We start from the raw sequence: 20831 nt of genomic DNA on the forward strand, positions 1-20831 counted from the left end.
ATAAGGAAATGATTCATTGTTCCCAAACATCATGTACCCAGTATTTAAGGCATGTAGATACATTAACTGTCTAAAGAATCCACACCATCAGGTACCTTTCTGCATAAGGTAATAGACATAGGCTGTCAAAACTCCTGGGGGGGATTAGTGATAGTTAAAAGATGCTTTGGTAACTTTTACTTTGGGCTCATGACCATTTCTGTACACCCCAAACATTTGAAGTCTGGCTCTTAGGGAGGTTGAGGTCTCTTGTGGGTCTGACTTCATAACTGGGACAGGAAAGTGGGCTGTCTTAGTTTTTCCAATCTTTTCCAAGACTCGGTGAAGAAAGCGCTCTCAGCCTGTGAGTTATACAAATATCAGAAGTAATTCAATCAAAACCTGATTCAGTTTCAAGAGAATTTCAGTTGAAGGGAATTATTGCAATTCCCTTGCTTGTGTCCCACCTTTCAGCTGACCATGTATTATAGACATTTTTCTAAAGTAGTACCTTGGTATACTGAGTTTCTCAGGCAGGTCAAAGATGACATGTTCCAGTTCCATATGCGGTTTGAAGTATCATCTCCTTAAACTTTGATGCAGTCAGGTTGGTATGTACTATTTACATTATTGAATAGATTGGCAGTAAGTATCTGCCTTAGTTTAGGTACTTCTGATGGTAGGCTTTTTTGGTTTCTTCAGAACCAGTAATTTCTAACAGTAACAAAAAAATAAATACCATGTACTTGCTTTACTTCCATTGCTTTCCCTCTGGTTGCATGGGCTCCACCAGGGGATGATGATCTGGAGGCACTGAAAGCCAAGAACATCAAGCAGACAGAGCTGGTGGCTGACCTGCGTGAGGCCATTCTCCAGGTGGCACGGCACTTCCAGTGCGTGGATCCCAAGAACTGCATAATTGTGAGTGGAAACAGCTGGATCTGCACTGCTGTGTGCTCCAGGCATGGGTTTTGAGTATTCAACACGGGACATGGCTGTTCAAATGCTCTTGAAGTGTGGGCTTGAGAAAGAGCATGCCAGGTGTAATGGCTGGAGGGTGAGACTTGCTTAATTCATCTGTGGTGGAGGGCTGTGCTGAGAGGTTGTCTGCTGTCTAGGAGCAGGAAAAGGTTTGGGAACAAGAGCAGGCAAGCTTTGGCAGATAGCCAGGAGTCACCTGTGGACTTTGATTCCTCTCTGCTCTCATGTGTGTACCTCCTAGGATCTGACCCCAGACTACAGCATGGAGAGCCACCAGCGGGACCACGAGAACTACGTAGCCTGTTCCCGCAACCGGCGCTGCCGAGCCAAGGCACTGCTGGATTTTGAGCGCCACGATGATGACGAGCTGGGCTTCCGCAAGAACGACATCATTACGGTGTGTCAGACTGTGGACAGGCATCACGGGGAACAAGCAGACCCAGCTTGTTTGGGACGCTGTGCTACCTCTCCTGCAGGGGAAGGAAGGGAGGAGATAAGCTCAGAGCCCAGTTAGGAGCCCAAGAGAAGCAGCTGGTGCTCCTAGGGACTGCCTGGGGATGAGGCAGTGTGTTCCTGTGAGTGTTGTCCTGTGGGTTGTTCTCGCTGCCACCACCAAGTCCCCTTCCTGGCTGCTGCATGGCTGTGCAAAGGATGGATTTTGTCCAAGCCAAGTCCCAGTTTATCACTGCACACTGAATTGTGATATGACTGTAAAAGCATCCATTTGCATTTAACTGTGAGCATCCCATCTAAAAGTGAGGAGAAGAGGATGTTTGCAGTAGCTTTGTGCCCTTGAAGGCCCTGGGCCACATGAAAAGAGAACATTGGCAAAGCAGTTGAGAAGAAAGCAGTTCCTCATTGTGGACACACAGCCAGGCAGCTGTACCCCTCCTGCCACTGCAACCTCTTCAACTGGTATTTTCCATTCTCTCTTTTTCAGATCATTTCCCAGAAGGATGAGCACTGTTGGGTGGGAGAGCTGAATGGACTGAGAGGTGAGAACAGGATTTGTTGCACTGGGGAGAGTGAGGCCAGATGCAGAGCTGTTCATCTACAACAACTGCTCTGGCAGCAAAGGCTCTGCTGGTTACCCAGTATATCCGCTAGGGGCAAAGGAAACATATGAGAGCAGTCATGCAGCAGTGACCTGGTTATTTCTTGCAAACAGCAAGTTTAGGCTCCATCCTCCTGCCATGGGGTGGTTGGGTGCATGTCACCACTGCTGCGTATGAGCAATGTCCTGCAATTGACTTTCTTGTGCAACTGCCTTAGTTATTGTGATTTTGAGGCAGCTTGCTTCCTTCTTTGGGGGTAGGCCCTATGAACTCTGATTTTTATCTCAGCTCCCACTGGGCTTAGTGTAAGGATTTCTCAGTATCTTTGTCAGGCTCATCCCTTTGTTCGCTCTTTGTAGGTTGGTTTCCTGCAAAATTTGTGGAGATCTTGGATGAACGGAGTAAAGAGGTACTTAAAAACCCGACCATTACAAAAAAAAACTTCACGTTAAAAAAAAGGGTTATGTCATAACTGAAAAAAAACACAGTTGAAAAGAGACATAGATTTCTCTCCTTCAGTCTGGTTTGCTTTCTCTGGCCATTTTGTGATGTGATCAGGCAGCTTATCTTCCTAAGCCTGTTTGCTCAACTCCCCCATGCTGACCAAGTGGAGAATGAGGGCCCCAGAGGGCTGCCGAGGCACCTGTGTGGGATGCCTGGGGTTCCAAGGACCCTAGAGATGAGGAAGCAGGGCAGTGATTCTATCTGCTCCCAGCTGCCTGTGTTCCTTTACTCCTTTGAGGCTGTACCTATGGATCCTGCTCATGCTTTGTGACCATGACAGTAAATTCTTCCCAAGCAGCTGTGCCCAAGGGGACAATCTAACTTAGTTCCTCTTACAGCTGGCAGTGATGGGATGGCACTTTTCTATAGCAGATACTTCAATATGTCCTCAAGATTCAGGTAGTGTGTATGAGACAAACATCAGCAGCTGTTGACCTCAGCAGTTTTCAGGGGAAGTGGAGAAGGTCCAGTTCTCTTTCTTCTCAGCACTTGGGGAGTGAGGAAGAGCTCAAAGGCTGACCCAAGTCCCCCTAGAGAAGCCCTCAGAGAGATGTCAATGTTGACATATTGCTGCCTTCCCCCTCTCTCAGGGCTGGCTCCTTAGATGCAGATCACCTCTCTGTGAGAAATGTCCTGCACTGCTGAGTGTTTCTCCTCCTAACTGTGGAAACAGAGAGGATCCCACTTACGGGTGTTAGCAGTGCGTCAGTGTGATACCCTGGAAATTCCTATTTGGTTCTGTTTGTCTTGACTTTTAGCAGTTTACAGAGTCCCAGAGACCTTCAGTCCCTCTCGCCACACCTTAGGTCAGTCAGCATCACACCACCACATTCCTGTGTGCTGAATGCTGCCGGGATAGTGCTGGGGTCACTTGTGTGGTCTCCTGGGCACCACCTAAACACAAAGATCCCAGGAGATCCCCTGCAGTAGCACAGAACACGGGGCCTTATGCAAGAGCATGACAGGTAGAGGAGGGAAGGGGTTCTGGCGGGCACCTGGGAGTGGAATTGGTCTGTGCAGAGGTGTGGGTGAGTGGACCACCTCCACCTCTTTGCCTCCTGAGAGCTGGCTCTTCCTGTTCCTCAGTACTCCATCGCTGGAGATGACTCTGTCACAGAGGGAGTGACAGACTTGGTGCGAGGGACACTCTGTCCAGCCTTGAAGTCCATATTTGAACATGGATTGAAGAAGCCATCTCTGCTGGGGGGGGCCTGCCACCCTTGGCTGTTCATTGAAGAGGTGAGATGTCCCAGTTCCTTTCATGGGGCAATGTTGTCAGGGGACTGAGGTGACTGGTTGTAGGGCAGGTGTGCTGAATGTCCCTCTGCTCCTCCAGGCTGCAAGCCGGGAAGTGGAACGGGACTTTGACTCCGTGTATTCTCGCCTTGTGCTCTGCAAGACGTACAGGTCTGTGCCTGGTCCTCCGTACTCATCAAACTGATGCTGCTCTGCACCTTGGCAAGGCTCATGGTCTGCCCCATGCTCCTGTGGGTGTGGTGTCAGCAGGCTGCTGTGCCTGTGCTGACCTGGGGCTGGCAGTGGCTCTTGTCCCTTCCCCTGGGCCCCTGTGTTTGATTCTGGGTCTGTATGTGGCTCTCATGGCTGCGGGGGCACCTCTGGGCTCAGCAGTAGCACGAGAGCTGTTGGGGTATGAAGCCCGAAAGGCCTGCATGTGCTCGGGGTGACTGGAGCTAGCTGGGTCTCTGCTGTGATCTTTACAGGCTTGATGAAGATGGCAAAGTCCTCACTCCAGAGGAGCTGCTTTACCGGGTGAGTGCTGCCCCAAGCCCAGCCAGAGCCCAGCTCCTACTCTGGGGACATTTCCTGTGGAGACTGTTGGAGGGAGGTGTTCCAGAGTCTCCCAGACCTTCCCTTAGCCCCTCTGGTGCTAGCAGGGGGCACTGGTGGGGGTGGGAGCTCCAGGGAGGACAGCGTTTGGCTGCGTTGCTGAAGTGGCTGCTCAGCAGTAACCACACCTTCCCTCCCTGCAGGCAGTTCAGGCTGTGAACATGACACACGATGCTGCACATGTACAGATGGATGTGAAGCTTCGTTCTCTTATCTGTGTTGGACTTAAGTGAGTTATCTGGCCCTGGTACCCTCAGCATTTTGGCCGCAAAGAGCTTGGGAAGGGGCAGAGTGGGCTTAAGGGCAGCAGTGGTTTCGATCTTAGGCCACAGCATCATTTTCTCCCCCTCTCACTGCAGCCACTGGATGAGACTTGTTCCTTGTGTGTTGTGCTGGCCTGATTCCTAGCTGGAAGAAGGAGCTCCTGTTGTATGGGGTGGCTCACACAAGTTTATGGGGTTATCCTGTTCCCACTGGGGACGGGGCTGTGGATGGGGCTCAAGGCTTGGGCTGAAAACAGACTACTCCAGAGGGATGGGGTTTCTTTCCTGGCTGCAGCTGAGTAACAAGCCTATACCCCATTGTTGCAGTGAGCAGGTGCTGCATTTGTGGCTGGAGGTGCTGTGCTCAAGCCTGCAGACTGTGGAGAAGTGGTTCCATCCTTGGTCATTCCTGCGCAGTCCTGGCTGGGTGCAGATCAAATGTGAGCTGAGGTGAGTGTCCCCATGGCATATGCCCATGCCAGTGTCTGGAATAGATTTCCTCTTCTGCAGGAGGTGGCCCTCACTATGGCTGGGTTTGGGCCCTCTCCAGTGAGTTGCAGCATGGGCTGCCCAGACATCCCAGCCATAGAGATTTCCTGCTCTGTGCTGAGACAGCAGGAAATCTCTGGACAGTTTATTTGTCAGGCACTTTGCTTGCCTGATCCAAGAGCAGAGCTTGGCTCCTAGGGTCCTGTTGTGACAAGCAGGCAGCCTTTGCCTGCCAGCAGCCTCCTGCTGTACACCTACTCTGATGGAGAGTCTGCCTTTTCAAGCCCACTGCTCTCCATGTCCTTTGCTAGGTAGTCTAAGTCCAAGCAGGGAGCAGGGAATGTGCTAGGGAGACAGTTGGACAGTCATTGGCTGGGAAGGAGTCCATCACCCACTAACTCCCTGGTTAGGTGAGGGAGTGGTGTCGGGGGCTGAAAGCAGCTTCAGTGCCCGAGCTTGCACAAGGCAGTCATTTGGAGCCCAGGGCACACATCCCTGGGGCTCCGGGCATCCATGCTCCTGGCCCTCCTGCACTCTGCAAAGCCAGGTGAAGTTCCAGGGAGCTGGAAGGCAAATCCCCACTGCTCCAAATGCCACTGCCATCACCACTGCTCCAGCCTGGTTCCTGCTGTCGTTCAGGGGAAGCTGGCTTTTGTGTGCACCACCCACTTGCCTTAGGCCCCAGTGGGAGCATCTGTAGGCAGAGCAGGCCTGTGTGGGCACACTGCCGGGTGTGGTGTTCTCAGCCTGCTGCTGAATGGGAGAGGGTTTCTGCCACCTCTGGGCTGCCGTGTCCCACAGCATGGGGGCGGTGCCAGTTGGGCATAGCCAAAGGACCGAGGGGGACTGGTTCGTGCCTTACATCCTACTTCTCCCAGCCAGCAAGGAGCTCCCTGTGCTAGCCCCTTAGAGCACTTCTGCTGCAGGACACTTCTCTTCCTCCAGGGAGAGGGAGGGCGCTGCAGAACTCTGAGGTGCCACGGGAAGGGGTCTGCTTTCTGGAGAGGAACCTGCCATCTGCCATTGCCAGCTGCGTGCAGCTCTCAGCCAGGCGTGTCTGCAGTCCCACAGAGCTCGGGGCTGCCCGTGCCTCCCTGTGCTGCTGCACCAGGCTCTGTAGGGGCTGCACTTGAGTCACATCTTCAAGCTCCCTCTTCCAGCCTGGGCCTGGGAGGATGTGAAGCCCAGCGAAGAGGGAGAAACAGGGAATGAGTGACTGCTGCTGTCTTATCAACACCATCAAACAAGGAATTACATCCTTGTAAGCTTAGTGGCATGCCAGGACAAGCTGGGGAGGCAGTGTATTTGTGTGCCTGGGGCAGCAGTTGTGGGCTGGGAGTGTGGTCTGGGGGGTCTGTTTTAACACCGCTCTCTTCTGGCTTTGTTGCAGAGTCCTCGGCAAATTTGCTTTCAGCCTCTCTCAGGACTGGGAACTGCCAATAAAGAGGGAGGTGAGTAGGTGGCATCTCTCATTCTCTCACTGAGCCAGGGGCTTCACTTACTGCCTCCCTCTCCCAGCTTTGTGCTTCAGCCCATCCTCCGCCTTCTCTGGAGCCAGCTCCAGAGGCTGTGGATGGGGGGCTGCTTTCCCTGCCAGGGCAGGCTGTGCAGCAGGAGCTGTGGTGGCAGAGGGGGCTGCCTGTCCTGCCCATCTGGGGCAGAGGGAAGTGACAGGCTCCCTTTCCCTGTGCTCTCCAAACCAAAGGCCTCTCCCTGTGCCAGCTGTGCAAAGGTGGGAAGTGCAGGAAGCTGCTCTGTCTGGGTGCCAGAGCCTTGGCATGCTCAGGCTCTGCCTGCAGACACAACCTCCCCTTTTCTGGGTGTGGTGCACTGACCCGGGTCTCTTGTGTCATCCTGCAGGAGAAGGAGAAGAAGCCACTGAAGGAAGGGGTGCAGGACATGCTCGTGAAGCACCATCTCTTCAGCTGGGATATAGATGGGTGACCCCCACCCCATCCCATCCTGGGGACTTTCTCGATGGCCACACTCTTCTCCTCCACCCCTTCATGTCTCACCCCCTGCCCTTCCCCACCCCACCCATTTGTATCTGTGACAAAATCCCCCCCCGGGGGCTGCCAAACCACCTGGGCCAGATGGAGCAGTGCCGAGAGGCTGAGCTGCAGACCCGAGGGGTCTGATAGTTGAGGGTGATGCTGCAAAGGTACAAGTGTGTTCTGGCTACAAAAAGCAAGTGCCCCGTCCCAGCTTTCCATATCTCTGCCACCCCTGTCTTCTGCTTTCCTCAGCCCTGCCTCCCCACCAGTGCCCAGGGGAGCAGCCTGGCTGGAGCCATTGTGTCCTGCCCCCATGGGCTGGCAGTGATGTGTGGGGATGTGAGCATGTTTGTGGCTGGAGCTGTGGGGAAGAGATGGCCCTTGTGGGGTGGCTTTGATCCATGAGAGCTGGTGCCATTGACAGTTGGCACTGCAGCTGCATGTGGAATTGGGCTGGTGTGAGACTCACTGCTGTACAGGATCAGGGAGAGCACATCCCCTCTGTGCCAGCCAAGGGCTCCCCTCTGCTGGAGGACATGTGGACAAGTTCCTTTCACCTGGAGCTGAGAAAGGGGAACTGGCATCAGTTTCATCCCACCTCACTGGCACTGGTGTGGGGTGTTGACAGGAGTTGCCCAAATTTACCAGCCTGTTACCACTGTAACAGCCTTAGGGGATGGTCATTGCCTACTCTGGGAGCAGACAAAAATCACCTCTCCTCTAAACAAGAGTGTTTCATGCTGTCATTTTAATCTCTAGATGACTTTTACTATTAACCAAAAAGCTGTAAATTTACTCCAGGAACATGTATATTTTGGCACTGTTGTAGCTCAGGACAAGGTTTAGGTTGGAGCTGGCTCAGGGAGACTAATTCGTCCTCCTTGCCCTGCGATGGCAGTGGGGACGTGGGTCAGGAGTGGAGAATTGCTGCTTTGTGGTGGTGGCTCTGGATAAGGAGTCTGTGACTTTCTACTGAAAGCGCTTGTCTGTGAGCACAAACTACTGATGGGATGACACTAGATTCTTACTTTCCTTTATTTGGTGGGTTTGTAAATAAAAACTGCGTCTTGGGAGAGTGCTGGGCTTTATCTTTTTTTGACAGGGCCAGGACTTGGTTTAATTTTTCCTTTCTGGCATTTGACAATGGTGATCCCATTTCTGTGCTGGCACCGAGGGAGCTCCTTGCATTGGAGCAGCCCACAAGGTCAGGTAGCAGCCAGGGCACAGCCAGTTCTGCTGCCAGCTGTGGCAGCCCTGCCTCACCTCTGGGCTACCAGCCCTAGGAGCAGGTCCACAGCAGAGCCCCAGAAAAGCCAGAAATACTGGAAACTATGGGTTGTAGGGATACTGCAGGGGGAGGACCCTTAGGAAAGGCAGAGGGGCTAGCAGAAAGCAGCAGAAAGGGCTGGGTGGTGGGGACAGCAGTGTTGTCTGTACAAGAAGTGTCTCTGGAAAAAGAAGGTGTAGGCTGAGCTGCAAAGTGGGACAGTAACAGGGCACTGGGAGAACTTGGGAGAACTGTGTTTAAAAGTCCAAGCTTGTGGGAGGATGGAAGTTGCAGCGTATGTTCTGATTTGAAAGTGAGTGTCTTCAGTGAAGGTAATGCCTTTGGAATGTGGCTGTGGAAGGCAATGTCACCTCACCACCACCTGCAGTCCAGACCAGACTGCTGGGCTGGGGGAGACTAATAGCTGTCCCTGGTAAAACCTGCTTCTGGTTGCAGGTTAGGTAATTTCCATACACTGAGGGAATCTCCCTGCAGCTGAGAAGGATGAGCCACCACCACTTAAGCTGCTTTTTTCAGGTTTGAGAAAGCCACGGAGGGATCACCCACCCTTAGCTGGAAAAGGCAGAATGGCCCCAAGCCCTCCCACCAGCATAGCAGAGAAGTTTTTGAGAACGTGGCTGCTTGGAATTTTTTTAATAAAATGGATTTTTTTTCTTCAAATATTTGTAACTGAAAAAATAATTCAATTTAAAGATCCATTCTCTCCCCCATTAACTTGTCACTTTTATCCTTTTCCAGTTGAATACTCGCTCTGGATCTGATGCCCCAACACCATCCAACTCTGATGGTGCTGATCACTCCTCGCCATTGGCTGCATAGTGGAAGGGAGAGTGCGTGCTAGTCAAATACACATTACAAACAAGTAGTGGTTACAGCAGAAAGATTCAGGATTACATTCAAGGTAGAGGCAGACCATCAGACTTCATTTTTCCCAATGGGTGCAAAAATGTATGTCCAGGGAAATACCTCTTCCAACAAAGATCTATTGAACTATTATTCAAAGAAATAATAGTAAGAAAGCAGAGAACTGGGCAAGCCTGCTCTGGGCACTGTTTGGGGAAAAGACTTTCTAACATTTCCGGGGCTGAGGCACCACCTTCCCCTCTGCCCACAGGCACGGGGTTAGCACTCACTCTCCCGGCAGAAGCCCCTTGCGCAGAGGGGCTCCCACAGGTCAACCAGGCTCCTCGGGACATGAGGCTCATGGTTCTGTATCCTCTGGGCTCCTTGAAGCTCTTCAGCCAATGCAAGTATGTTGGGCAAAGTCAGGGTCACTAAATTCCTACAGTTTCAGACCTGGTGGTGGATGGGTGAAGGTGAAAGGAAGCAGCTGTGAGCTCAGCCTTCCACCAGCAATCTCTGGGAAGGGCTACACTGCTATTAGGCATTGGCATCTCTCTGCCAATCACTGGAGTACCTGGCCCAGGGCAAGGAACCAGGGCTGGGTCCGGCCAGGACTGCAGCTGGAGCGCTCCCACCTTCCTCTAGGAGCTTACTGCACTTTATTGACAATTTCCTCCTTTATTTAATAGCTGCAGAATTATAATTATTTGTACCAAAGAAATCACACAGCTGGTTTTTGTGGGGGCTACTGCAACTATGGGCTAGAAGAACCTGATTTTGCTTGAGTCTGACAAACAGGCAGCCTCACTTTTTCCCCCTAGCATCTCAGAGGTCCTCCCACTCCCCCCATACTTTCCTCCTTAGAAACTCCTTGCCTCCTTCCCCCACAGCTGGGCAGCTGTCCTGGTAGAGCTGGTGAAAGCTCTGTAAGGTGATTGCTAAGTACTCACCGCTCCCAGTGAGCACCTGGGCTGCACCAAGAGAGAATTCAGGGAAGGCTCAGGAGGATCAAGGGGGTGCCCACCAGACTCTTTTATTCTGATTTTTAGCATGTGACACTGTAGTTTGAGGAATAGAAAGTCTGTGGGAAGGGGGGTGGTATCCTCCCCAACCCGGACACTGAGGGAGGCAGATAGAAAGCTCCAACTTGCTTACAGCTCAGGGCCAGAGGAGAGAGGAGGGGAAAGAAAGGAAGCTGCCAGCAGGCTTCCCCTGCAAATGATTAAGAAAGTGGCTCCCCATGCAGTTAACAAGCAAAGGGCTCAGGAAAGCAGGAGTATCTTTCAGCTGCAAACAGGCATGGCCCTACCCTGCTGCCAGTTCAGTGGCTGAGGGAGAGCACATTGTGCAGGGCTGGCATTCACCTGCCTCACCATGGAGCAGAGGTACCAGCACCCCTGTGGCACAGCCTCTTCCTGGGAAGAGGACCAGGTACCAAAGTTGCAGGGAAGCAGCACGTGGCTCACAGCTACCCCTCCCCAGCAGGAAGCCCTGCGGCGCAGCGTCGGGGAAAGGTGGGGACAGCATCCTCAGGGCGATATTGAGAAGGATGGCAGTTGATCTTTTCATTGCCTGAGCAGGTCAGTACCTCAGTCTGCATGACTTCAGAAGCCGCAGCTTCCCCCACCTCACTCAGCGTGAGCAGCCTAGACCCAGCTCAGGGCCAAAGCAGGAACAGCCTTGTGGCAAGGTGGACACATCCACATAAGCCATGTCCCACCTGCTCAGTGTGGCCGTGAAATTCTAAAGTAACAGGAGTAACAGCACAAGAGTGAGCCACAGGCCTGGTGTTCTACCACAGAGCCCCGCCCAAGGAATAGAATCGTCATGGCTCTGAGGTCCTGGGGGCTTGTCCACCCACTCCTCAGTCTGCAGATCCCCCAAGGCACCAGCCTGGGCCCCTACAGGGAGACACGGCAGCAGCTCAAAGTAAGCAGCCATTTACTTTTGCCTTTTACCTTGTGGGACTGGAGGGAGGGAAGAACAGAGGTCAGCTGCCCAATACTTGCTTTCAGGCTCCTCTCCAGAAAGGGGCCCTCACAGTCACTGAGCCAGGACCTGTGCTGTGCCACACAACACCACTCTTGCAGTCCCACTTCCCCTTCCTTGCCTATGGGGTCCAACATCCATCCCCAGCTGCTGCTTTCCACTGGGGTACGTGCTACAGTGAAGCACCAACACAGCGAAGGCAGGAGACAGATTGCACGTGGCCCCCAATGATATGTTACTGATTGCCAGCTGTGCCCCTCACCTGCTCCACAGGACACGCAGGTGCTTTCGTGTCCCTGCCCAGGCTGACTGCCCTGCTCACCTGGGGATGTCACAAGTGCCGTGGGAGCTGGGGACAATGGGCTGTGCCTGACAGCAGTTTTAACATATAAGGACCTGATTTTAGCACCTTAAAAAACTGTTTTGCAGCCCAAAGCAAGTGAAGCTAGCAGGCAGGCCGGCAGGCTCTGCCAAGCTCAGCAATATTTGGGAAACGTTACCGGGTTGGTGGGGAGCCCTGGTTCCCTTTGGCTACATTTAGAGAAGGTGCCTGTTCTGCCCAGCTCTTCCCAGCCCTGTGGCAGATCAGACCCTCCCCTGACAGATGGCAGGTGGTGCAGAGGGCAGCTGCTCTGGGCCCCAGGCAGCCCTCCTGCCTTTGTCTACTCCTCCAGAGGTAGAATCCCCTTCCACAACCGTTAAGACCGACGGTGCTGGGGCAGCACAACCCCCTTTATCCGCCAATCCCAGGACGGCACAGAGTGCTGCTTCTGGAAACGGCTCAGGCCCAGTCATGCTCTGTCCCACGTGAGGGAACAATGTGCTGCCACTGCTCCTGCCTGGAGGAACAGGGGCTGCTGGCTCTGCTCTCACCCCGGCTGGGCCAGGCTGTGTGGAGTGGGCAGGAGGCTGCCAGCCCCACAGCTCCTCCTGCCTCTTGTCCCCCCCAGCAGCCATTCTCCCTACCCTGGCCTGGCCCACTGCCAGCTTCACGCAGGAAGGACACTGTTAGGGGAGGAGTACAAATACTAGGAGCTCTTTCTTTTTTCTTTTTTTGGTTGACTGGCCTCTTTCTTCTGCATGCCTGTGCCCTCCCACACCCATTCCCTTCAGTCTCTGCTCACAGAATTACAAGCAAGAATCCCAGTGCAGCTGCAGATCATGTCCATCAAGAAAGTCTGTGGAAAAGAGGCTGGGAGCCGTGGTGCTCAGGGGAGCCAGGCTCATGACAGAACCCCCTGGCAGCTCCAGCCAGTCCATGCTGTCCAAGTTAGCCTCAGCCAGATCCAGGGCTATGCCCCCAGACGGCTCGTGAGCAAAGTGCAATTCCGAGGTGTCCATAGGTGAAGGCGGGTGGTCCAGGATGGCCGAGCTGCTCAGCATCTCACTGTGGAGGTCATCAATGAGGGACAGGGGCTCCGGCCCATCGTGGCCTGCCGTCAGCAGCGGGAGGCCGGTGCTGCTCTCCAGGAAGTCCTCCAGCCGGCCCACGAGCACCGGCTGCCCCAGGGACACCGGCACCGCCAGCTCAGAGGAGTGGTGGCTGCTGGGCGGTGGGGAACAGGCCGGGGCCACAGGTGGTTCTTTCCCAGCTGGGGACGACTGATCCTTGAAGTCAGCAGTAATCTCTGTAGAGGGAACAAACAGGCCAGGTAAGGAAAAGTCTGGTTGAACACCAGAAGGATCCCTCCCACCCACCAGGGCCACAGACACCCCCCAGACTAAGCCATCACTGACCACCAGCTGGGATGAGGAAATATCCTGTGCCCGTGCTTGCCTCACTATGGGGAGTTTTCAGTCCACCTCCACAAAATCCCATCTCTGTCCAGTATCTCAGAAGCGATGTGCCTGAATCTGATGCAGCAGAGCCATCAAGAATCACAGAATCATATTAAGGCCTGACTGAAATCTCCCTCAGTGTCTTAATGACTACTGCTAGTGCTAAAGGCACTGGAAGGGACACCGGAGAAAAGAGCGAGGCCATGACAAGACTCTCCCCTCGGTGCTCTGCAGTCCCCAGTCTCAGACCCAGGGAAATGCTGGCTTTATCTCCTTACCTCCACTTTCGATGAGGATATCAAACAGGTCGTCCATCTGCTGGCTGGAACAGCCATTCTCCTGGGGAGAGCAAGTGCAGGATTAGCTTCCTATTTACCAGGGGAACTTCCACCTTCAGCAACACCCTTGGCTGCTGGCTCTCCCTTGCCCCAGGGACGGGGCTGTTTTCTAGAAAGAATGAGCACACGATGACATGGCACCAGAGTCCTCTGTAACCCAGGCTGTTACTGGCTGGGAAAGTATGGTCAGCAACAGCAAAGAATTGCTTGGGATTTTTTACCTGTGATTTAGGGTCCACCCCAAACCCTCCAGAGGAAGTTCAATGAGAAAGGTGCAGTTGTGTCTCCATTCCCTGTCACTGGCCCACATCAAGAATCTAAGTGTATTTACAATGGTAACTTTTCATCTGCTCTCCATGGAAACCAGGGAGAATAACTGCTCTCACCTGGGCCTTTGGCTGTTGCTTCATGGCCTCTTCATAGCCTGGTGGTGGCTCTTTCATTGGGACTGAGGGAACCGGAAGAGGTGGTGGAGGAGTTCCAAAAAGCGGCGTGTGCTGTTGCTGCTCCAGGTCCATTTGGGAAGGGGAAGGGGCAGCAGGAGAGCCAGGCTGTGATGAGGACTGTTTAGAATGAAGGCAGAAGAGGGAATGAATGCAAATCAGGGAAAAGTCTACATCGACTCCTGTCTCACAGCTGCTTTGAGAGACCATCACCTCTCCCTGTGAGCACTGCACAGCAGCCTGCCTCCTTCCCTGGACTCTCTGCACTATGCCCTGACTGCAGGGGAAGAAGACAAATTTCCCCTCGACTCACAGCTGGAAATCTTTAGCTGATTTTTCCAATGCCAAAGCAGCCACGCCACAAACCACCTCCTCACTTCTCCTGGAAGGGGAGAGCCTCATCTATCCAAGCGGGGGATTCCTGCAGCACTTTGGAGGGAAAGGGCATTTCCCTTGTGTGTTCAGCCTACTCTCTGCAATACATCCAGGGCCTGTCTTCTATCCACCTCCCTCTACAGTGCCTGCTTTGGAGCCACAAGCCAGCTTCACTTAGCAGCAAGTTTCACAGCCTGTTGGTGGGCAGAGAGCACCAGAGCACTCAGCAGCATCAGAGCTCCATAGGAAACCCCAAGTGTTGCAGGAAGTGGTGCTCATGACTCAGTTTTACCAGATTAATCAGCACATAACTGCCCATACGGGCAAGGATCAGGCCTTTCCCTCTACAGCAGCTATGCATGACCCACACAGAAACTTGCTCCCCTAGAGCAGTGAACCCTGGGCAGCTGCTGAATGCCACTTCCAACACATGTACACATTGATACCTTTGCCCCTCCTTATTTTCCCTGGAAAGCTGCTCATCTGTTGTGACCCACAGGTAGAGGAGCGACCCCTGACCAGCTCTGCTGGGATCCACTCTTCCTGAGAAGGACTGGAAACCATGGCACAGGCCACTGGGATGTGCTGGGAGGGTACCTTTTTTGACACACTGGGTGGGCTGGCTTTACCAGAAGTACCAATTTTCAGCAACTGCTTATGGAAACCATCGGGGAAGAAAGGCTGCAGGTTTGGAGGTGCTGAGAAAGAAAACTTGGTGTAGGCCAGCTGCTCTGTGACCACCTGCAGACCTGGCTTCTGACCCCACAGGGAGGCAAAAGGATTGGAGGAGTCAGTACAGACACCTCTGCAGCACAAAGGCTAAGGAACTCCAAGGAAAAAGGTGCCTTTATTTACCTTCTCCACTTTCTCCAAGGTCTCAAAGCAAACCAAGGCACTGATGCTTTGCAAAATAGATTTCTCACTCTAAATACACTAGAAATTACTTCTGTCTTCATATCCTTTCCAGGAACTGACTCAGAAATGATCCTCCAAGCTCTAAAATCTTAATAATCTTTCTGTATTTTATCTTAATTACAGTTTAGAGAGACAGCTAAGGAGGCTAGAAAGGATTGAGATGTACAGGATAGCCTCTACAGCCAGCACATGGAGAGGGCTAAAGGCAGAGGTGCTCTCTTTCCTGAAGCAGTATAGCACTTCAGAAAGCGCTGATTAACTGGCATGCTCAGGGCAGGGGAACAGAAATGACAGCATGCTCAGCAGTACCAGAGACTACAAGGTCACAGCCCTTTTACCCCTCTGAGCTCACATGCCCCTTCAGAAGCAGCCACACCGCCCACACCACCCTCTCGCCATGCAGCAGCCACCTCTTCTGTTCAGCAGCAGTCCTTCAAGAATCTGGAATACCCCTGTGAATCAAGGCTGCCCACTCCAGCCCCTCATTGTTTTTAATCCACAGACAGCACCCGCTGGAATGTGGTACGTTTGTACCCACTGCCTGTGGGTAAAAACACTGGCAGCAAGCAAAGAAAACCAAGGGAGAAAAGTGAGCAGGCAGTGAGCTACCTTAGATTGGTTTGGTCCTCTGGGCTGCTGCTGCTGCTGCTGCTGCTGCTGCTGCTGCTGCTGCTGCTGCGTGGGCTGCTGAGGGGTGTTTGCAGGTACCTGACACGGCAGTTGGCTGGAGGTTTTAGTGGGTGATGATTGTACGCTCTGGAAAGAAAAGGAGTATCCATAACAGGTTATTCCTCAGACATGACATGGATACAGGGCTTAGGTTTCTTACAGGATTTATAAGTTTGTTTTTTCCCCACTCTTTATTCTTTATGAAATTCCATCCTTCTCTTTCCCTGAGCAGAGAAATCAGAGTGGATGTGATTGAGAGTCCTAAGATAGGAGGTAGTACCAGCCTAAATCCTTGGGCTACCCATGACACACCTCAAGGACTGCCAGACCTGACAGAGGAGCTGTGCCCTTGCAGAGCAACAGCAGAGCTCAGGTGAGGTACTCTGGGGTTTCAAGGTTGACAGTGGATGCTGATGTGTAGACAGCTGCCGAGATCTCACCTGCTATGCAGCAAATGTAGCCTGCTCAGTGCCTGTCACTGATGGCAGACACTGCCACTTGCTCTGCAGAAAGTGCAAGAAATGTATCAGCAGAGAATGAAAATTATCTTTGATGTCATGGAAGGTGCTGAGGTTTGACTTATGCCATCAAACTTGGGCATATTTATCCCGTCCTGGAAGGAGCACTCGGAACACTTCTGTTAAGTGCTGAGCTCATGCCAGCAGGGGAATAGTAAATCATCTCTGATGAAAGACTCTGTTAACACTGAAATACTGACATGCATTAAAACAAAGAGCAGCCAAAATGCAAACAGTCTGCTCCCAGGGTCTGATTTCACCTCTTGGTAGATAAGATGACCCATCTATCACTCCAAGTATGATCTCTACAGTTAAGGACAAGAGATGAAATACACTCTGCTCATTTTACTACCCCGGGCATAGTTGTTCTTTTAAAAACCAGTGAACTGTGGCAGCAAACCCTTGTAGTCCAAGCCTGAGGTCCTGCCTGACAAAAGGCAGAACCGTGTGTTTGGAAGAATGCTGAACAGCCTGTGATGCACAGAGCCGATCATGCATCGCTGTACACAGCTCATCATTGTCAAATTCCAGTCTTTTTGCCAAAGATCTGCTTACACTGCTCTGCTTTACAAAGCCATGATCTACCAACCACTGCAGTGAGCAACTCAGCCCTTTCAGTATTTACTGCACTGAATTTCCACCCCGTGAGGCCATCCTGTGGTAACCTGAGTGGGATGAGGAGAGAGGAACCCAACTGCCCGCAGCAGTGATGAGATCTGACCCTTGCCTACCTGCAAGGGTGGGCAGCTGCTCCCTGCCATCCCGTGGGGAGAGAGGCCCTGCCTCTCGGTGCTCTGCTTGGTCACGGTGAGGACAATGTGGGTCCCTGTGGAGTCAGTGATGAGGGTGGGGGGAGGGGTGCCCTTGATGAGGGCGCTCCCTTGCTGGCCAAGGAAAAGCCGCGGGCTGTGGGACTGGCACGGCGGCTCTGCCTCCTCCTGCTTCACCATCACGGCTTTCTTTGGCACTGGGCTTGGATTCGAAGTGTCCATTTGGCTAGCGGTTGGTGCAGGGCTGAATTGGTCTGTTTGGCCACTGGATTGCTTCGCACACTGGCAACTCAGGAAACCATTTTCACTCTTGACCTGGGCACCAAACGCTCCTGGTTTGGAGGCGAGGGCTGTTCCTTCTCCTGCGGCTGTTGGGGCTGGCTGTGACTGCTGAGAGCGCTTCTCCTGCTCCAGCTGTAGCCTAAGCATCTCCACCAGCTGCTGCTTCTGTTTCAGCATGCGCGTGAGTTCCTCAATCTGCTTGTCCTTCTCCTGCAGCATCTGGTCTTTGTCCCTAACTTCTGCATCTCTGATGCTACCAGCACCACACCACTCTGACTTGGGTGCCACATTTATGCTGCAGGAGGTGGACTTGGAGCTTTCTTCCTTCACCAAGAACTGCACTGGAGATGTCTGCAAGGTGAGCTGGGTCAGAGGTGAAGTCACCATCTCTCCAAAGGTATCTCCAGTGCCTGAGTTTTCATCCCCTGTACTCATTTGCGAGCGCTCAGAAGGAGTCGGAGAAACAGGAGGAGTTGAGCCTGTGCTCCCGAACTTCATCACGCTGCCACCAGTAACTGTGGCCACAACTACTTCTGCTGGTGCGATGCCAGTGGTGACCAGGGCTGGCCCTGTGCTCAGCCTGGCAGTTGGGAAGGCCACAACCACTTCAGCAGCTTTAGGGAGGACAGCTGCTGTGCTGGGCTTGGGAGTGGGGGTTGTTTGGCCGGCTGCACCGTTCTGCTCTTGGTAAGCTCGGAGACGCTCAATCAGGTCCGTCTTCGTGCCCGAGACAGGCAAGGCCCTCAACTTTAGCTCTTGCTTCAGCTCTGCTACCTGATAAGGGGGAAAAAAAGAGGGCAACATTAGGAGAACTTCTAACTGAACAACTATCGGTTAGATATCAGCAGCAACATCGTTCAGTATTGCCCACTGACAATGGCAGAAAGGGTCTGTTCAGCTTCACAGGACATTTACCTTCATCTCATCCAGGTTGGCAGGGAGAGGGCCAGGCTTGCCCACCACAGCATTACTGTTTTGTCTCATCAGCCCACTAGAACCAGAAGATACTGAAGATGTGCTGCTGACTGTGGCAGAGAGATTGCGTACGGCAGGGGCACTGGCACCACTCTGCTGCTCTCCTGGAGGTCTGCAGGAAAAGAAAGAACACAGACATCAAAACCACAATGGAAAGACACCAGAGGCCCTCAGTGTCCACAAACATACACGTTCAGAAACATCTGGGTCACTAGTGTTGCCCTAGACTCTAAAGCACACCAACACTCTCGACTATATCCGTGTCCCCGCTGTGCCAACCGACTCACTTCAGCTCTTTTTGTCTGATTCATCTCGCACTGGCTCTTTTTGAGGCCCTCCGGAACCTACAAGGCTGAGTGTGCCACACCTGTCACACCCAGTGGCCACCCCTCACACCCAGAATACCACGTCTCTGGTATGAGTGCTGGTAAGTGCTTGCTAAGAGACCTGCCACTGCAGACCCATACTTAGGTGGGGCTGGCAGGATGGTCTGATAGTTGTAGTGCTGCTGCTGCTGGTTGAGGATCTGAAGCTGGAGAAAGAGCTGCTGTTGCTGCAGTATTTTGGCATAGGATGAATCCATGGGAGGAGCTCCCTTGTCCTGCTTTTGGTCCGGGGGAATATACTGATGATACTTAAGCTTCTTGACTTTCGGCTTCAACTCCTTGGCTTTTTTACTGCGCTGAGACTTCTCACTAGCAGACTTGGGCTGGCTTTGCTATTTAGAAGAAAAGGAGGAAGCAAGTAAGAATGGAAACACTGATATAATGTAATACCCCATGTAAACCAGAACACACACGGGGATTTTAATTTTGAAATTCTCTAGTTTGTTCACCTCAGGGTCTTTCCATCCTTCACTAACTGAGACATTACAGACGCTGCACTGGCAGCAGCTTATGCTGCACCATAATGCAGGTCACCTTTCCCAGCACACCAGATCATTTGCTCATCCAGTGCAGACTCATTGACTCTAATCATAGGTTACAGCGATTGTTTCAAAACATTTTGCATTTAGCATCCGTTTTGTAGAAGATGAATACACTATGGAACAGAAAACCCCATTAAATATGTTACAATTAGTGTCATAGGAAGACATCAGTGAGAAATGTTTCCTTCCTTTACATCTGTTATTCTAATACTTCCAACTCCAAACCTGCTTTAAAGTAACTTTTCTATCTTCCTTCAGACTACAACAATGAAGACATCAGCCAAAATAGTACCTTAATGAGTGTTGGAGGGGGCTTGGCAGCAGTAAGAGCCACTCCATTGGTAAGACTAGGGGGCAGTAGAGGTGGAGGTGGCAGTGGTGGAGGTGGCTGCTCAGGTAGGAAGAGAGTTTCACTGGAGTCTGCGCTAATCTGCAACTGGGATGAACCCTGCAGGGACAGAAAAAGGCATAATGAATACACACAAGAGGAGGGAAATAGTTTAACAGAGTGCAGGAAGTGTCCACTTGGAAGGAAGGAGCACGGGCTTCAAATCTTTAATCGGATGCCTTTAACCCACTGCTTCAGTTGTCCCTGAGAAGCAGTACAACTTCTTAGGGCAGAAAAGGAATCAAAATCCAACACCGGTATCTCCCAGCATTTCCTGCTGGGAGAAGTTGCACATAGGCTGTTACCACCAAGCAATGGCTGCCCACTTCCCCACAAGGCACCACCATGAGGTTTTGTGAATAACCAGAGGAGGATGTCACTGACACCACACGGAGCTAAGACCTCTTGTGAAATCTCATGGACTGTACCTCTTAGGGAAGCCTTAGTCTCACTTTTTAGGCTCCTCTACCACAAATCAGCATGAAGCTCCAGGGCACTGCAGGAGGCCTCCACATTCTCACCTGAGCTAGTGATGTACCAGTGGTGCTAGGGAGAGGCTCACAAATCCGGGAGTCCATCGGCGATGGGACAGACCCTTGGGACTCGTGGCTGGCTGGCTGTTCTGGGGAGAGGGCATCACTGCTGTCCTCATCAAAGGAGGAATTGTCTGCAACCTTTGGGTAGTTCACCTGTCCAACTAAAAACACAAACATCAATCGTGGTCTGTAAAGTGGAATAAGAAATTGCTTAGCTTGACACTAGATGTTTCACAAAGACAATGATGGCATGGAGAGAGGTGTGCTTAAAGCACCAGCTAAAAACGAGAGAAGAGAGTCCAAACTGGATCAGGTTTAAGTGTTTACATGTGGACTGGGATGAACCATTTTCCTGGCTTGCTAGCCAGGCAAGATCAGTGCATGTAAGAAGAGATACTCAGGTATGCCCAAACCCAGCTCTGTGGCATGGCTTATTTCCACCAAAGAAGAAGATTGGACAGTATAAGGTTGAATCACGGCTTCTTTGGTTTCATCCTGTGTGGTGGAAAGTAGAATCTCTTGGATTCTTCTGTCTTGGAAGACAGAATCCCAAACTGTCCTCTAGTCTTACAAGCAATAAGGGCTATGGATTAAGTGATGGCCCTGGCTGCTATTAGCATTTCTGTCCATCTACGTGCCCAGTAGATAAATTCACATGAGTTTACACTTGTAATGTACCAAA

The 20831-nt window shown here is 52.2% G+C and overlaps 2 protein-coding genes across 13 annotated transcripts in view; one reads left to right on the plus strand and one right to left on the minus strand.

The window, feature by feature from the left end:
* SGSM3 (small G protein signaling modulator 3) overlaps window positions 1-8188 on the plus strand; it is a 29657-nt gene extending 21469 nt beyond the window's left edge. For all 7 annotated transcript variants that reach the window (XM_068191356.1, XM_068191361.1, XM_068191359.1 and 4 more), the window contains 11 exons: window positions 773-900; window positions 1202-1357; window positions 1901-1955; window positions 2375-2424; window positions 3606-3758; window positions 3856-3926; window positions 4241-4289; window positions 4511-4596; window positions 4958-5080; window positions 6510-6570; window positions 6980-8188. In XM_068191356.1, the coding sequence (XP_068047457.1) occupies window positions 773-900; window positions 1202-1357; window positions 1901-1955; window positions 2375-2424; window positions 3606-3758; window positions 3856-3926; window positions 4241-4289; window positions 4511-4596; window positions 4958-5080; window positions 6510-6570; window positions 6980-7063 (1016 nt within the window). In that variant the 3' untranslated portion in view covers window positions 7064-8188. The remainder of the gene's footprint in view (window positions 1-772; window positions 901-1201; window positions 1358-1900; window positions 1956-2374; window positions 2425-3605; window positions 3759-3855; window positions 3927-4240; window positions 4290-4510; window positions 4597-4957; window positions 5081-6509; window positions 6571-6979) is intronic.
* Window positions 8189-8221: 33 nt separating this feature from the next.
* MRTFA (myocardin related transcription factor A) overlaps window positions 8222-20831 on the minus strand; it is a 77876-nt gene continuing 65266 nt past the window's right edge. For 5 of the 6 annotated variants that reach the window (XM_068191355.1, XM_068191352.1, XM_068191350.1 and 2 more), the window contains exons 6-14: window positions 20135-20310; window positions 19518-19673; window positions 18765-19015; window positions 18238-18409; window positions 17002-18096; window positions 15693-15839; window positions 13737-13913; window positions 13291-13351; window positions 8222-12861 (exon numbers count right to left, since the gene is read on the minus strand). In XM_068191355.1, coding sequence (XP_068047456.1) covers window positions 12362-12861; window positions 13291-13351; window positions 13737-13913; window positions 15693-15839; window positions 17002-18096; window positions 18238-18409; window positions 18765-19015; window positions 19518-19673; window positions 20135-20310 — 2735 coding nt within the window. In that variant the 3' untranslated portion in view covers window positions 8222-12361. The remainder of the gene's footprint in view (window positions 12862-13290; window positions 13352-13736; window positions 13914-15692; window positions 15840-17001; window positions 18097-18237; window positions 18410-18764; window positions 19016-19517; window positions 19674-20134; window positions 20311-20831) is intronic. The other variant, XR_010999423.1, reaches the window with a different exon arrangement.

The sequence above is a fragment of the Anomalospiza imberbis genome, chromosome 5, assembly GCF_031753505.1.
Source record: "Anomalospiza imberbis isolate Cuckoo-Finch-1a 21T00152 chromosome 5, ASM3175350v1, whole genome shotgun sequence".
NCBI classification, from domain to species: Eukaryota; Metazoa; Chordata; class Aves; order Passeriformes; family Viduidae; genus Anomalospiza; species Anomalospiza imberbis.